Source organism: Battus philenor, unplaced genomic scaffold, assembly GCF_028537555.1.
Source record: "Battus philenor isolate CCGP_79_NKW_IND1 unplaced genomic scaffold, ilBatPhil1.0.hap1 SCAF_12, whole genome shotgun sequence".
Taxonomy (NCBI): domain Eukaryota; kingdom Metazoa; phylum Arthropoda; class Insecta; order Lepidoptera; family Papilionidae; genus Battus; species Battus philenor.
The window spans coordinates 2,615,576-2,634,517 of record NW_027181674.1 but is presented as its reverse complement, the minus strand read 5'-3'; the positions used below and the strand labels follow the sequence as shown (position 1 = coordinate 2,634,517).

The 18,942-nt window shown below is 30.2% G+C and overlaps 3 protein-coding genes across 3 annotated transcripts in view; 2 read left to right on the top strand and 1 right to left on the bottom strand.

Moving 5' to 3' along the window:
• Positions 1-1,039: 1,039 nt before the first annotated feature.
• On the bottom strand, positions 1,040-2,415 carry LOC137932988 (zinc finger protein 625-like). The gene is made up of 2 exons (XM_068776688.1): positions 2,243-2,415; positions 1,040-2,137 (listed from the first exon to the last, which is right to left on the bottom strand). The coding sequence occupies exons 1-2, from the start codon at positions 2,372-2,374 to the stop codon at positions 1,154-1,156; spliced, it is 1,116 nt and encodes a 371-aa protein (XP_068632789.1). The 5' UTR covers positions 2,375-2,415; the 3' UTR covers positions 1,040-1,153.
• Positions 2,416-3,605: 1,190 nt separating this feature from the next.
• LOC137932985 (gem-associated protein 8-like) lies at positions 3,606-4,513 on the top strand. The gene has a single exon (XM_068776686.1). It carries the CDS (start codon positions 3,610-3,612, stop codon positions 4,297-4,299), a length of 690 nt encoding a protein of 229 aa, XP_068632787.1. The 5' UTR covers positions 3,606-3,609; the 3' UTR covers positions 4,300-4,513.
• Positions 4,514-13,188: 8,675 nt separating this feature from the next.
• The window catches only part of ds (dachsous cadherin-related 1), a 394,913-nt gene continuing 389,159 nt past the window's right edge, over positions 13,189-18,942 (top strand). Inside the window, exon 1 of the mRNA XM_068776750.1 lies at positions 13,189-13,431. The gene's annotated coding sequence lies outside the window, so the exon portion shown is untranslated. The remainder of the gene's footprint in view (positions 13,432-18,942) is intronic.

Below are 18,942 nucleotides of genomic sequence, written 5' to 3'. Positions count from 1 at the left end.
GTGCAAACATACATTTTTTTCTAATCTATTGCAGCACTACAATCCATGTTCTTCAAGATCAAAAATATTTACATGGCAGGCATGTTTGAAATTTTTGTTATATTCTTTGTTAATATTTACTCAATAAAGCTTTGGTACCTGTATAATTTGCTCATTTTGACTACCTACCATTTAATAATAATTTGTCGAAGTTCACCACTACATTGTTAGCCACCAACCCAATCAAGTTAGAGATATTGGACAACTTTATAGTCAGATCACTTGTTTTTTACAAGATATATTGCGATGTACTAAACAAAAAAGGATATATATACCTATATCTATGGATGACAGGTAATTAATATAAAAAAATCGAATAAAATAGTGACAGACACATGATAAACACAAGAAATAAAAATAAACCTTTAACTACTAAATTTCGTCATCTTAAACTGCATATTGTACACGGAGGTTCATTGTTTTCTTAGGTACTTTTAGTAGCTTTGGGGAACTATCTTCTATCCTCAGACATAAAATAACAACCACAACACCAAGCACCTTTGTAAGAACTCGTCACAATATATCAAACCATAGGGATACTAATATACATAACTTAGAGATTTGAAATTTGGAAGAAATGTTCACTTCACCGAGAAAAGCTCAATTTAGGACGGATTTTACGAAAATCCACACGCGAGAATTTTTAGGCGGCATTCACGAAAATAATGCATATTTTCAAACTATATATGGCTCTTATGCGCATAGTACCTCGCCATTTTTGTGACATCTTAAATAAATCAAATAAAACCCAAAAGTTCAGGGAATTAAAAAAAATGAAGATTTTAAACCATGCAAAGCGAGCAAGGAGCAGTTGTTAATAAAACAAACATTGGTATCATATAAGAAATATATTAATTTTCTTTTCTATGATATACACAATGTTTAAAAATATGAGATCATCTAAGTAATGTCTTAGTGCATGGAATCAGTTGTTCCAAAGTTCACCAGGATTACATACATTTATTTTCATATTTAATAGCTCATTTTGTTTGTAGATATAGCTAAAATCTTTACAAAATTAGAATAAATATTAACAGCTACTTATACACATATTTTAACACACAATTCTTTTGACATATAGTAGCTTTGATATTAGTATATCTTTTATAAACCGTTATACATTTAATACAGATGCAGACATTTGAGAATGAGATTTCAAATGTACTTTCAAACCATATCTCGTCTGATATGATTTAACACACAAGTGACAATGAAAATTCTTAACACCAGTATGAGTTAGTGAATGTCTTTGAATTTCTGACTTAGAAAAGAATCTTTTACCGCAACTTTCACATCCATATTTCTTCTCTTTCAAATGATTTTTACGTATATGTGAGCTGCGTGAACTTGATGAAATAAATGTAGCATTACATACTTCGCATTTATGATTTCTAGTTCTCTTATGGTTCCATAGTACATGTGAATGCAGTCCTCCAGGGACTTTAAACTTTTTAGGACAGTATTTACAACTGTATGGTCGATCATTACTATGTGTTAACATATGTATTCTGATATATCCTGGAGGATATGATTTTCCACATTGGTCACATTGTCTTAACAGCTTTTCTGATTTACTTTTATCTTTGTTATCCAAGTTTGGTTGGCATGAATGGGTATTTAGATCACTTAAATTGTGAAAACCTTCCCAACAATTTTCACATAAATACGGTTTTAAATGTAATTTTCTATGTAAGATGAGTGAACGGAAGTCTTCGAATTTTGCATTGCAGTAGTCACAATCTCTCCCAATAGTATTCTTAACTGGGTGATTATTTAAGCAATGTTCATGTAAAACTTTTGCCGAAGTAAAAACTGCCTTACATTCAACACAGTATAAATTATTAGTTTCGCTTTCAAAGCTTTGAGAATTCTGCAATTTCGAAAATTTTCTCTTTGCATGTCGTCTTTGTATGTCTTTAAGTTTTTGATCATCTGACTCTGTGTTACAATCATAATTGTCACTGTTAGAATCCAATAAATTATTCTCAGCTAATGTTTTTGCACTCGATTCTATAAGAACTTTAAATGAATATGTAATCGTAAGTTGATGGACACAGTGTATGCAAATTCTCTCCGGTAATAATGAGTCTTCTGGTATCTGAAATTATCAACATTTATATTAACAACTCAATAAATACAAACAACTCAACATAAAGTTAGTGTAAAATTATTTACATTATGTTCTACACTATCTATAAGTTACCTTATAATTATAAAAACTCGATAAAATGTCCGACAAACAAACATTATTCCCTGATATTAAAATCTTTGTGTGTATGTGACGCATTTCTTTATCCTTTCCAAGACATGTCCGGCATCGATCCTTGTAATCCATGGCGTCAAATTATAATATAATTAAGCTATTTCTTAGAGTATCTAAACCAATGTTATTGATTTTATTATGACAATAACTGTCAAAACTGACTTATTGAAGACTGACCACAGAGAAATAAAAGATTAAAAAAGGCGCTTGTAGCGTTCACGCTCCGTATTGTTGGCTATTACGACCACGATTTGAATTCGGACGCCATCAGTGATGTTGTCGCTGCCGTTTTGTTAGGGTTATGTAAAGTGTAAATACTCTTTGTACATATATGAATACACCTTCGATCACTCTTGGTTATCGTCTTCCTCTTCAGTGTGCTCGGGGAGTAACTGAACTTTGCGCGAATATAAGTCTTATTAGAAGTTCTCAAGAAAGTGAATTATGACCTGAAATAAAATACATATAAGTGATACTATATTAAGACGAGTAGATAAAATCTATAACTTGGATATGACATTGGTTCGGGCCTTAAACTCTGAATAAAGAATATTTTGAAAACTTATTCAAGAATCCGAAACTCACTGCTCTGGATATATCACCAATATTAAAATATTGCAATGAAACAGTTTAACTTAAAATCGCGAGTGAAAATTTAAATACGTCTTCATTAAATATTTACTTTTATATCGTGAAGCACGTAATAACTCAAACAGCTGTTAAAGTTTTTTTTTTATTATTTTTTAATTTTAGATTGAAGTTTTAACCACACTTGAACATTTCAACCCCATTATCCGAGTTATTTTAAAAATAAAATTACATTAATCCAACATAAACATTAGCTTAATGTTTTTTTTTAATATTGTTAAGAACCTCTTTAATAGCGAATAATTAAATAAGCTATTATTATGGATTAAGTTGCCAAAATAATAAGGTATACACGATAAAAGTTAAAACCGATACAACAGATACTACGTGTACAATGTACCCTTCGTAGACTCATATCTATGATGTTTCAATTAAAAAGAAAAGTTGCAAGTATTTGTTACTGCCTAAAATATATTATGTAAAAAGATTTGGTTTTTGCGTAACACATCGTTTTATAATTGAATTAATAAAATAACTGTAATAATTATAGTGAAATTAAACAACGATCTGTTTTGTTATTTTAACTTACCAATCACTTACAAAAAAACTGCTACTTTTATTTCATTGTAACTTAAAATTGAAACTAGTTTTATATTGTAAATCATCTAATTTACAAACGTCAAAAATTTTGACATTGACAATGACAATATTGTAATACGATGTTTGAACAAATACCAGACAAAGAAACACAAAATTGTAGTAAAACAGCATCAAATAAACAGCGGCGAAGGCGGAAGAAAAAATTTATCGGGAAGAAGAAAAACGGACGAAAAGATAATAAAAAGAAGAATCCTAAATTAGCCGTATCGATGAGTTCATGGGCAGAGAATTTTACAGTGGCCGCGACATGGCAGTTAAAACATCAGATTGCGTATTGGAAAGCGAAAGCGAAGGCTTTGGAATACGAGAATCAAGTATTGCATACAATAATACGACAAAATCATTTTACGGAAAGTGTAGTAGAAAATAAATTACACACCGAGGAAGATCAGATGGATAATGTGGAAACGGAAATAGAAAATAACGAAGAAAGTCAAGAAGACGCAGAATTCGAAGTTAGTGAAGAATTCATTCAATTTCTAACAGAGAATGCAAAATATAAAGAAGATGCTAGACGTGAAAGAGAACGTTTGCGTGCTAAAAACGAAGAAGAGGAATCTAAATTGGTATCTGTAGAGTCTCAAGAAACTTCCGAAGAGAGGCAACAAAATTTAAAACAATTGTATGGAAGTAACTGGCAAAAGATTGCAGCTTTAGAGATGGCACTACAATCACAGTTCATGCATGATACTGATAGGGATAAGCCTATGTACTGGCCAAATATACCTTTCAATTTTAATTTTAATTAACTGACATCAAATGTGCAGTGAATGACAAATGAACAAGTTTTAAAATTAGTGTTCCATTAATGTCATCGGTAATAAGTGTTCTACATTTAAATTGTTAACAATGTATAAATAACACATGTAAACTATTTTTATGAAGTGATGTGTAATTTTTTATCTGTATTTCTGTAAATAAGTGAAAGGCCAGGATTGTTTTTATAGGAATAAATAATTTTATTGAAAACTATAAATGAGTTTACAAGTGGCTACTTTTAGTTTTATTTTTTTAAATGTCAAATCGTGTCAATTATTTCATTGTTGGAGTGTTTAATGTATTTGCATTTGTTATCAAAGAAACACCAAGGCAACAATGCAACTGCACTACGTAAAGAACAAACATAAAATGAAATTTTTACCCCATGTAAATGCATCTTTAACTCATTACCACCGACTAATAAGATATTAGTTTTCAGGTACTAAATCTATCCATCAAATATATGTTATATTAACACATTGTTGTCAGATCACATTAAGTTTTTATTGGTTGACAAGTATAAGGAGCAGATCCCATATTTTTTTTTTTATTGATTGCCAGTAAAATATAGGTCACTTTTAAATATGTCTGTATATACTACCACACTATTTGTTTGTTCACAGAACTACAACCAATATATAATAATACAAAAAAAATACTTAAAAATGAAATGTGCATTTTCCAAGTTAACACAATTTACCTGAATAATAAATTTCTTAACAAAATGCTAGTTTTGGAAGTATTAGTACAAATCAAAGCCCCCATACACAGTCAAGTCGTTTATTGAGATGTTTTTTACTACAACTTAAAAAGATTATAAAACTTGGTTTAACTTGTTTAAAAAAAATAAATATTCCTGGATAATATGTCTGTTATGTATATAGCTTTTCTTTCAAGGTATCACTGTAATAGGTTTGCATAATCTAAACTTTTTACCAGATTTAAACTCAACAGCTCTCTAAGAATCTTGGTGTGGACATCAGTAATCCTTTCAATCTGCACTAAGCATTTTGATACTTTTATAGTGAAAATAGCCAAGGTTTAGAACAACCTATCGGCGTCGTTGTTTTCACCTACCTATGACTTGGAAATTTTCAAGTCAAGAGTGAATAGCTTCATAAACCTGGACTGAACATTAGGCGAGACAGAAGTAAAATGTTTTGCCAAAATTAACAAAATAAGAAAAATAACTTTATTTCATTTCTCTTTTTCCTCATCAGTTTTAGAATGTGGCTGAGCGACTTGTTGCTTAGTCATCCCATTTCTGTTTATTATTTTTAATGATGCTAACATTAAGCACTTATTTTTTATATCTTTTTCAGATTTGTCTTCGACTTGCATAATTTAAATACTGCCTGAGAATCGCTACCACGTGTTTCTAATGGTAACTTTTTTTAAATGTCATATATAATGTCATATTCAATATATAACGTCATATAAATTAACATTATTTTAGACTTTATTGTTGTATAGGCTGTAATGCACCATAACCTATATCTTTATTAGTTTTTTTACGTTTGCATCGCTACTGCCTTCTCTAATATGTACCAAAGATTATTTAACTGTGAAAATTCTTTTTTTTAAAGTTGTTGCTTTATTGAATTGTAAATGTATTTGCGTATTATCCTAGACAGAAGCGTTGGAACAGTTTCTTGCGCCACTTCTCCCAGCGTTTATGCTTTCTTAAGTGGTAGTAATATAAGCCAGATAATAGCAACCGACAAAGTTAGTTTCCACCTCTCGGGCGCATTGGTGCCGAAATTCTGAAAGTATACTGAACGACAGCATAAACCTAGGCCTCTTCGGGACTCTTGCGCCAGGTCAGGCCTCTCTATAGAGCTCCCGCCTAGACGATGTAAGGCCTTGGCAGTCTACCAGACATGTAATATCGCATGTAAAGGTAAAGAATGTTAGAATATGTGGAGCAAGAAAGAAGCAGAAAAGAATAATAAATTGTAAAAATGAAAGGAGAAAATAAAATCAATATTAAAATTTTAACGTGAGCAAATTATTAGACCTTTGTAAACAAGGTCTCTGTTCCGGATGTAGGGATGAACGAAATGTCCCCTACATAGAAAACCTTAAAAAAATATCGCATGTTATGAGACAGCTTGAGCCGAGGTTCATCCAGTTTGGTTACGTAAATGAGTACAGTATAAACGTATTCCACGTTCTACCCTCTCAAGCTTGTTAAATCAGTAAATATCAATAAGACAAAATCGTACATTCAGACAGAAAATCATGCGTTGTTTGTTATTTTTTAAATTTATTTATTTACTTATTTAATATTTACCTAACATAGGACCTTTATTTCCGTTTTACCGTTTTTTATATATAATCATGTAGCTTCCTCCATGTATCGACGTGGCCGTTCTATATATACATATATCAGTTGCCTTTTTTCAGTCGAATTTTTACATATATATTACAATACTTATGCAAGTTCTGCTTCTTCATATAGTTATTACTTTATGATCCTCAATAAATGTAATTTGGACACAGGATGATTAGTTATTCGTGTGAAAGTTTTAAAGGCGTGAATACAGCTTATTTGACACCAATAAATTTGAAAGTTTTCACACCTAGTTCCAATTAGCCTGTGTAAAGTGATCACTCTGAAATATTGTACACTATGTAATAATTATATAAAATGTACTTTTTTTTTCTTAAATGGCAACACTACGCGACCCCGTCACTCTTGTGACAACTTCCGATAACAGGATTGAGAGTGGTGGGGTCGAAACAGCGTTTTGATTATTGAGTCGGGAGCTCGGTCACTCGTTCGATAACCATCGAAGTGATATGATGTCTAGTGGAAACTATGCTAGTTGGCCTATAAGAGTATTAAAAGTGGAATAAAAGTATTTACTGTGTTATGAATTGTAGTTTTTCTGATAACTAATTATTCTTTTGTAGCATAAAGTCTGCAGGAATAAATAGTAAAAAAATATCATTTTTATATGTAAAAATCACAATTAAGGAAACCCTTTTTTAACTATTATACCAATAGGTTATTTTTTATTTCTGAAACCATATACTTTGGAATAGTTTGTCATACATTATTTGAAAGACAATGTGCTACTTAAAATACACACCTATAAAGTTTTTACTCATACAATCATTTACCCTGTATATATATTTATGGCTTTCTAATTCTAGGGCTAGTCTAGGCTTTCAAATTCTATATTATTACGTTAACTGCCGTTTCACTCATATTGGAAAGACATTTAAGGTTTTCAAAAGGCCACTTCACTCCTTTTCAGGTGACAACAAGAGTTCCCATCGCTGACCAACTAGGCGACTATTCACAACAAATTTCCGCACATATATAAACGTAAATTTGCGCAAAGTGACTTTAAGAAAATTTCATTTCAACTTGACAAAGTGTCTTTGTATTAAGTGTATTTTATACGCATTTAAATGCATCTTGTATCTTTACTTTATGTTAAATATCCCGTTATTAATCGTAATAGAATCTCGCGAAAACGAGAATCTCGGCGCAACATTTAAAAAGCCGGCGGCTCAACCGATCGCATATTTCCTCTGATCACAATGGGGAGTTGTGATTGTAAATTAAATTGAACACGCGGTCGATCGCGATTGCGGCCAACAATGTAAGCGCTCGCACGCAGCGCTACGTTGCAATATCTTCATCACTCGGACTTAGGTGGCGTGTAAGTTTAGTACTTAAATGTAGTGTGGCGATACATTTAAGTTGAAATTAAGCTAACTGTGCGTCTCTCCATTTATACACTTCCATTATAAATCATACACAAATTGATCGGTTATAGGTGTAAAAGCTATAATGGTATGAAAGCTTACTTGTCAGCGAAAAGTTTTAAAGATTTTACAACTATTTTCTAATCTAATATATAAAATTCTCGTGTCATGGTGTTCGAACTTGAAACAGCTTGACCGATTTTTACCAAATTTTACATGCGTATTCAGTATGTCTGAGAATCGGCTACTATCTATTTTCCACACCCCTAAGTGATAAGGGTGGTCCACCCCTAAATTTTATTTTTAATTTTTTAGACAATTTTTTTTGTTTTTATTTTATTATGATACAGCATACAAAAATACATACAAACCTAAATTTTCATCCCTCTACGATCAACCCTTATCTTACATTTGTTAATTAAAAACTTTAATTTTTTTGCAAAACAACGTTTGCGGGATCTGCTAGTAAACATATATAAATTGTTAAATATAAAGATAAAATTCGTTTAACCAACACTTTTAACACAACTCTTAATAATCTTCAAATTATCATATTATTAATCTATTTTTTTTGACTCTGCTTCGCAAGGTGGTTTAATTGCGAAAAAGAAGCTGGTAAAAACTCTACAACAACATCTACACTTTATCAGATATAGCCTTTAAGAAATCAAAATAATCACGCGATATCTCTACTAAAGATTCTTATAATTAAAATATTCGTTTATTGAATGATCTCTTTCCGTAAATTTAATGTTAAAATGCGTTGTGAATATTGTTAATGGTAGGTTCTCTTTGGAAGTCTACCTAGTGAATATCTTCTGGCAGTACAGTCCGCAAAAACAGATAGAAGCCACTGTACCGCGCCTAAGGAGCCATCGCGAGCGTTGATATCAGACTGCCGAAACAAATGAACAATGCGCCCCCCCTCCGTCACCGCGTGTGTATCTAAGGCGTAGTACTGTAGTTTTGGTGGCACTATACCTGATTAAGACTCACCTAGAAAAGATAAGTAAAGATAAAGTAAGGTACTTAGTAAGATAAGCCTGCTATACCTTTCTCTAGACTTCATACAATCTCATTTGTGGACAACTGTATAATTTATCGCGATATAATATCAAGAAATATTTCGTATATAAATTTAAAAATTTCTCTAACAAAAACTTGTAAAATATCGTATTATAATGTGAAGAATTTTTAAGACAGAAGATTATGGACAAATTGCCCTTTTATTGTATTAATTTTTAAATTACTTAATCACCCGTCATAATGAGGTACAAAGTTTTTATAATTTAATAATTTTTTCACATCTATTAATATTTTCTTTTACTATCATTTTATCCGTCATAATGTCAGTCATACATTCCTCTATTTTTCTTCACAATATCTCTCATTCCTCTGGCTTACTAGACTTCTTCTATACATCAACTTTCTTGCTTCTCATACGCTTCCAAAATATCACAGTAGGTTTCCTTTTATGGCACTTCCTTTACTATATTAAGGGTATTAAAAGTGACCTTTTAAAATACGAGTTTGTTGTAACCTTTTCACAGATCCAATGATTTATAAAAGAGGTCACTAAATGATCCTATGTTGATAAATAAGAACCTGCAAAGCTCTTAGATCGTTTATGCGTACGCTTCGATACGTACACAGTTAGTTTCAGAGAAATTACTAATTGTATAGAGCCTAGAGAGAGGTATAATAAGTTTTTTTTTCTATTTCTAGCTAACTATGTGTACATCTCTATTTTTATCATCACACAGAATTGTTCATCGGATCGTCAACATTATTGGCCACAGACCAAAAATTATCATCGTCATGTCAGCGACTGACACATAGCAAGGTATAGGCTTCCCCCAGAGATCACAACAATGATCCGCGTTGCGCTGCATATCCAGTGGGATCTAGTGACTACCTGTTACTTCGACTATGTCATTGGTCATTTGGTGTGTCTACCTAAGTCGCGTTTAAAGTCTCATGGTCCGTCTTTCGGACTCGAAGGCAGTTCAAAAACGAACCATATTTTATATTAGATATCTTTTATTTCTATCACATATTTTATTTGTAGAACACAAGTGGATTACTTTAAATTATTAAACATGTCGGTTATATACGGTATAGAAAGCACCTAGTTTAAAGTTTACGTATTGTTTGACATGAGTTTTGTAAGTTAAATTATTATGAAATTTAACAGAGTTTAGTATACTAGTACTGTATCAGTGAAGTTAATGATAAGTATAAAATTTTAGTTAATTTTAAAAAGGGAAGGAATATTTCAAGCAACCTTTTTTTTAGAGTTTAGCGATGAATTTGTTTTACAATTGATTTTTAATTTGTATTTATTTTGTATTCTTTCGAAAAGGCTTTATTTAAGCATCTTCAAAGGGTCGAAAAATAAATAAAATTTACTTTTATATATATTTATACAATATTATAGGTCATAATTTTCTTCATTTTGGCAGGTTTGGAATGTTGATTCAACGGAGAAGAACCTAGAAAGAAACTCGATAGTTATTCTTTTAAAATGTTACAAATATTTTTTTTACTTGATCGTTATTTATTTAATATTCTTTATTGTACACGATAAGATACGTAATATACAGAAAAGTACAATGGGCGGTCTTATCACACAAGGCAATCTCTTACAGACAACCATAGTAAGGAAAAGATAAAAGTACTTATAAAGGGTAGTTCACGTGTACAAAAAAATACATATTCACAAACAAATGAACATAAATATACATAAACATACATAGACATACATACTTAAACATACATACATACGTATGTAACATATATACTTATAATAAAAAAAGGTTTAATAGATATTATAAATATAATACAATAATAAATAAAAACATCAAACTGATTTGGATCGCACTTGCCTTTAATAATAATTTAATAATAACTTATATATATATATATATATATATATATATATATATATATAAATAAATATATATATATATATATATATATATATATGTTTTATTATATTCCATGGTAACTGATGTAAGTCGACACCAGATGGCGATGCGACGTTTAAGCGGTTTATAGATCTATATGAAAAAGGGGCCTACCTGCGAATCTTCAAAGGATTGTTATAAATGTACCTGAGTTCAAAAATGCACGAGAAAGTATAATAAATGTAATTAATAACAAATCGTTAATAATAATTAAAATAAATATCTTTTGTACTTTTAATAATACTATTCGGTAAATAATTTTGCTTGAAAAAATTAAACCATTTTTGCATACCTTTTAAATACCTATTTAATTGCTTTAATTGGCTTGTTACAATTTCGAATTTTTATAAATGGCTCAGAGAACAAAGAAAAATGTCTACCCCTGCCATAAGTTTTTTTCACAGAGAAGTTTTTTTATAAACGTATATATTCAAATTATTGTCAACAGATGGCGCTACGTGTTATTCCTTCATTCAAAGACATAGCAATAACTTTTATTCCTTTCAAACGATCATCGCGAACATTAAATACGAATGTAAATTAAATATAAATATTGTAATTGTATTTTTTATCTGTGTGCAATAAAAAAATTAAACTTTATGATAAAACACAAAAATTTAGTAAACACTTTTACCAGAATAATATCTTAAGAATACAGCTTGTTCACGACAGTTCGAATGTTGTTATCATTGACGACATATTTTAACTTGACTTTTTATTTTACATTTTTGGTCGTAAGCATACATGGCTTCACAGAGTTTGATGTCGCTTAGCACTTAAGACGCTTAACCTAAATCTCTTTATAGTAACTAGGATATACGTCTTTTGAAAAGGTAGACTTTGTCACAGATATTTTACAAAGAAAATTAGAAACCTGAATTCAAATAAAGTAACAGAATAATTTACTAATATTTTTTGGTAATAAAACTAACAAATGCAATCAGCACAATTTGATTCTAAAATAGTTTAAATATTTTATAAAAATTTGTCTTATTATGTGTCCTTCGCATTTTTACATAAGTTATATTTATAAAAGTTTTTAAGATAAGTTTTTAAAATGACAGTATAAATTAAAAATGTTTATGATCTGATTTCGAACAAAATGATATTAAGAGAAACAAAAATTAAAAATAATTTTTTAAGATTTTGAAATTTTATGTATGTAATTCTACTTCTCACTTCGTGCACTCTTATCAGAGGGGCCGTGGTCATGTTCCGGTCGGTCCTGGTGCTTCTACTGCTCTAGCAAAGCGTTTCTAAGTGTTTCGGAGTTAAGTAGGATAAGAGAATTCATTTACTGACTGATTAAAAATAGTTTTGATGATATCTGTCCGTCTAGTTGGAGAGCGTGCACCATCATATATATAGTCAAAGTTATTAATACCTAAAAATCAGTCATTGTTTACATAACTGTATCATTATACAGGATGTCTCCTTAGATTTAAGATAAATATTGTTTTCTTCCGTCTTTTCATTATTTACTTGTTTTTTAATGTAAAATTATCTTTGTAAAAATTAATTAAATTTAAAAAATGACAGTTTTTCTTTCAATAAAGCAATCAATTTTATTAAAATAAATCTCAAGTTGCAAGTAATTGACAACATTTTATCCGCACGCGTTGATGTCTTTTACACGTAGAGCTTTTAGGTAAACTTAAAACTGTATCATACATATCTATGATTGATACGTACTAGATCGTATTGTATTACTCTAGGATATAATGTTTATAATATGTTAGACTAGTTATACTGTATTTGTAGCTATAGATTTATAGTTCAAAAGCTCAAGGTCAAATATAGAATCCATGAAAATAGAAACTATTAACTGATGTTATTAGAATGAGATACGCTTTAGCAATGATAGTAAATTTATTTGTGAATGGTGGTTACTACTTGTTAAAATGTCTAGTTAGTTTTATTTTATTCTTTCCTACAACTATTGTCGCCTAAGCGATAATAAATAATAAAAATAGAAAACATAAAAGTGCCTATTTGCAGAACGAGCCGAGTATAATTGTCGTAGACTTTATCTTTTATCATTACCTCAACGGATCAGGCGTCCCTATCCAGAGGAGCTACGAAATTGGCGCTCAAACGGTATGCGAACGCTGAGCACAACCTGTTATGAGGGGGGAGCTCCCCCCACCTCGACCAGGCGCGCCAGTGCCTTCGGTGTCTTAGCCGCGGCTGGCCGTTCCTACCGCGACTCTACCAAATGCAACAAAAACACGTTTTCCAACTTAAGTGCTAAGTTAAAAGTGCCAACATTCATACATAAAACGTGCATTCGGATTGCAGTGTAGTGTTAATAGCAAATATCGCGATCGGTTGTGTTTCAGTGTTAGAGTTATTATCGTAAAAAGTTTCGTATAAAAAAAAAGAGAGAGAATTGATTATGTTTGTGAACGAAATTGTGTTGTGTTAGGGATTCTGGAGGTTGGTCCGTTTTTGATGTTATTTAAAGTTAACTAAGTTTCTACTTAGCGGGAAAGTCAGACGAACGTGTTGTTAAAGCTCGGCTAAAGCTCTCAGTTACCTAACTCCGTTTCTCGTTTCGTTATACACCTGCGATGCATCGATGAAACTTACAACTTGAATGTAGTTTTATAGGAATTGAAAGCCTATTTACATCATTTATTAACGTGAATAACACAACAACTACTACTCAAATCATTACATATAAAACTTAAAAGATATCAAATTGCGTAAACACACTTAAATAGAGAAAAAATGAATATTAAATTCTGACGAATATAGTAACTAAAGATGTACGCTATATGAAGAAAGATAGGCTTGTAACGCTTAAATCAAAGTTAGGAAGGAAGGAATATAAAATATAAGTAAAGTTACACTCGACGTAAATCAATAACGTATGTCAATGAGAAATAAATATTAAATTCTTCCCGTTTAAGAATCTCTTCACTGTGCCTATTCGAGCAACGATTACAGAGAATCGTTGACAAGAAACTGATTTCAAGAAACACTGAACAAAAACCGCTAACGGCCATCGGCGGGAATCGAACGTAGAATGGTTTTGAACCGCAAAATGTAATGGAGAGTGCGTTATTACAATTTACAGATAGAGAACAATCGAAGCTCTCGATTGAGCTTCGAGCTTTCATCTTACTGCCCGTCATACATTAGCTACATACAGTGTTTCCGTTCAAGAAAATATTAGACACGGAATTGAGCTACGCCTGCCAAGTAGTTATCGGGCATTGTTGTGTCTCGTGAGGTGCTAAAGCTTGTTCATTTAGTTAATGAGAATTTGTACTACAAAAGCTCTAATATTTACGGGTAGCGCTCCAATACATTGCAATGTAAATGACACACATTAAAAAATATTTACAAGACTTTATATAATTAAACATATATTTACAAAGCTTGTATTTCAACTCATAAACATATTATTAAATCTAAACAATATCAGGTATATATACATAAAAAAACTTTAAATTTTCACCATCTTTTCCGAGATAGATTCATAAATAATTCAAATTTTTTTATATTACGTAAATTATAACAAGTTTGTTACAATATATACATAAAGAAATAAACTGATAAGTTGTCTGCAAAGCGTTGGACAAAATTCTAGTAAAACATTAATAACCGCTTCTGCCACAAAAATCATAAGTCGAGTCTCATGTGTATTTATTTATAAAAATATTTTCCACTATTGTATTTTTTCTTTACATTAATATAGCAATACGATGCAAAAGGTATGACAGTCTAATTCTAATTTTAGTGGCACGAAATATAGGCCTCGACTATTTTTGCTATCAATCTAAAAAGTAGTATATTTCTGTGGTTATTCATAAAATGTATACTTGAACTCCAAAACAGTATAATAAAGTAAATATATGTTTGTAAAGGAAAAAAAGTAACTTAATAGTATTAAACATTGAGATTTACGGACATCTCGGATCGATTCACATAAAGTTTATATATTAAAATTACGAAACGTAGTGAATATATCTCAAGCAAAAGACTCAAAAAGATATGTGACATTCCTTTAATACGTATTAGCCGTGCGTGATATGTGTACCCGTCTGTGAGAGGAATATGTGTTTTAAACTTTAGATAGGAAAAAAAGTAAATCCCGTCAAGACCAATAATATTTACAAATTAAAAATACGCGTTTGCCAGTTTACTCAAATAAAATTAAAATATTCTTATCAAATCAGTTAAAATTGTTGAATATAATGGTATATAATAATAATTTGTACCTGTTTATTCTGTCTTTTTTATAATTCTTTATCTCGCTGTCAAATTTTGACAGGTCTTAATAATGGCGGACCTTAGAAATTATTATGAACAGTATTTTTCTTAATATAACTGGCGTAAATAATTCAAAATTAGTTATAATATTGACATATTTTAAAAATATTTTAAATTCTCATACTTCTAGTTACAATTAATACATTTCCATATAAGACCAGCGATTTGACATATACTGTAATATGCCTGCATATATATGCAAAGACTATGATAAAATATTCTAGGAATGTATGTAATTTCGACAAGATTTATATATTTTGTTTATAAAAAAAAATATTTAACAATGTCTTTTAATATATTCTACATACTACTATAACATAAATGAAGTGTGTATAAAAATTCACAAATTCACCCGTATATAATACAGAATTAATATTTTTAAATAGATTTATTTGTAAAAAGAATCGTTTTTGTATTTGTAATAAATGTCAATGTATTGTAAAAAGTTTTTCACATTTATTTTTTCCAAATAAAAACGGATAAATGCGTTACATATTTTAAAATGGAATAAATTCAAACACGTTGCCAAATTTGCTAGAATGTATTAAAATTATGATATTAACCTATCGTAAAATTTATTTTTAAACAAATAACTCAATATTATTTTTATAACAAAAACCTTTTATATATTGAAGTAATTAAAATGAAGAATTCTCGGTAACATTTTTATTTGGTTTAAGAATTTTCACTAGTGTGACTCAGATTTTGTTTCAAGAAAAAGATTCATTTTAAAAAAAGAATCGCTAAACACCGTAGGAGTTTACACTGCAGAGTTCACTGGAAGATATCCCATCGACATTTAAATTGATTGATTGATTCAACAAAAAAACTTTACTTATATATTACGTCTATAACGTATGATACAAGTAAATTCAATGAACACTCCAATATGACCTATGTTATTTTCAAGTATATTCAATTTAATTACCTCAAAAGCTTTCCATTAAAATTTAGCGCTTTTAGGCTACCTCGAACACATCATTATTTCAGCTGTATTTTCTCTTCTTCATTGTATAGGCCTCCTCCATAGTTTTCTAGTAGAACTTGGAGGAAGCCTGTATCTAGCTTCTTTCGAAAGCCTTAACAAGGTCAAACCCATTTCAATGGGTTCCATTTTCAAGGTCAATCCATAAAATCGTAGCAGTAATTAAGTAGTGAACAAACCCAATTTACGACCAAATTTTCCAATTTGGATAAGATAGTTTTATTACTATAAAAAACGATTAAAATACGGAAAAGAAGCGGCGTATTCCCTAAACGTGTATATCATGCAGGGTAAACATAGGTGTAAAAGTTTTAAATGGGAGAATATATAATTTATTTGCTGTCAATTATTGTACACCCTATCCAAAATAAATAGTTTCAGAAATAATAAATAAAGTAACGAAAACATAGAATGAGCCTTTTCATCATTTATGTTTACTACAAATAAAAATTAATCTTTGTTTTTTATATGTTATTGTAGACGTTTTACTTGATGCATTAAGTAAAACTATAAAAAAATTAATGTAAAATATTTCATAGTAAATGTATTGGTGTGTATTTACTTAGTTTAAACTGATATCTACGTACGTTTGTATATAACGTTCTATACCCACCTTTTTATTAATAATATTTTGAATTTTTATGAAGTTACAATGGATCTTAGTTTATATAGGATATTATTAAATTACAGTATTTTAACTAATAGTTTGACGGAATAGGTACAAATATGTTTATAAATTTAAATTGTGACAAGAATATTGAACTTATGGTAATATGTTATGGTGTGTCGAATACACGTGAAGTATTTTAACACCGAACGCGTGTTATAATAATTTAAGAAAAGATCCTTTAAGTGTCTTGTTAATTTTGTTTAAGCGTACATCGTCGTTAGCCTCTCGTTGGAAATAAATCGCGATAAGAGATGGACATAATTCTGTTACGTTTTTTGTCGCCCGTGCTTTATCACTTTGTTTTTACATTGAGTTAGGAATACATTAGGTTTAGATGCGGTATTATTTTTTAACGTTTAATATTTATATTACTGTTAATAATATAATTGATCTATTGATCAAACTTCATATCGTAGTCTATATTTTATTTCAAAGCCTTCAAACTCTAAAATTTATCAAGATTTTTTAGTTACAAAATAACAAATATTTCGAAGCTAATATTTTATTTATTAATTTAATGCCTTGAAAATAAACAATTTATTATACAAATAAGTTAGAGAATATTTAGTAACAATGTGATTCTATTTACATAGTTGTGTTCGTCTTACATAATTTTTCTTATTATTTAAATGTCGTCTAATGCAGTAAGAAATAGGTGTTTTTCCTTTTATTGTTCTCGAACCTTCCTCGTCCCTTAAAGGAAATATAACAATAAAATACTGAAGATGGATGAGCTAATTTATAGTTTTGCGTTTAGCAGTACATTTCGAATTACATAGATTATACATAGCCATTAATATATAGGTAATAAGAGCGTATGTAAAAATAATCTATATACATTTTGATAAAACTTTAACCACGCTGCAAACGAAAATCGTGGTACGACATGATAAATTTACACCAAAAATCGATTACACACTTCAATCGCGCATAAATCTTCAGCCAACTCGATTCTACACGTGGCGAACACGAAAATAAATCGATCCCTTAATTCTCCAAAAAAAATAAAAAAATACAACATTAAATTTATTTCACATGTAAACGTTGGCGAATGTTAAAAAAATAAATTCAGCTAACACGCACAAAACCCACGCGCCGAATATAATTTTGTGACAATACATTTTTGTGTGAATTTTTAATCTGTTAAGTAGGCAATTTATCTTGGGTATTTTTAATCTGTAATGTATGATACTCTGTAAGTTTTTAGGCGGCGTGATGATGTTCGTTGACCGCCCAGTGCGATGTGAACGAGTACAAAGGATCCATCGATAACAATCATATTCAATGCAAAACTGAGTTAGTCTTTGAATAAGCGACCAACCGTTGGGGTCTCACCAAAGTGTTCATTGTTCACCGAACGTCGCGAAATTGAATATTGTGCGCCTGTGAACTTTTTTATTGCGGAATAATTACATGAATAAGTAGCTTACCGTTCGTGATTTATGGCTGCCTATATACTTACAACTAACATCATACATACAATCCTATTTACTTTTATATTTTAATGAACTATGTAAGAGCAGAGGTCGCCCAGCTGTAGAGGACTGATTGCCACTGCTCATTGACTAGCTTCCAGACGGATGGGCAGCAGCATTTTCTACGTACCATAACATCACACTGCAATCACCAGTACACCTGCCAAGCGTGGCGATTATAGTATGACACATATTAATATTTTTTAGGAGCCGCTGTCTTGCAGTGGGTGTTTATAACAATATAATATTCACAAGCATATATAAAGGTTGAGATCGTAGTACAAAATGAACTGTGGTTTTTTTAAATAAAAACCTCAATAAATATATTAAAAAACAAAACTCGTAAATTTAATCATTCAGAAAATATATTCCCAATAATGATGTAAATTATAAAAATTATTATAATACATTCAATAAAATTTAAGACATCCATTGTGTATTTACAAGGTATCGTGTAAGTCAGCCAGTGACAAAATTTTGACTGCTAAATTTTCTAAATCATTTATAATAAACGGAAAGTGATTTTTATTAAAATTGTT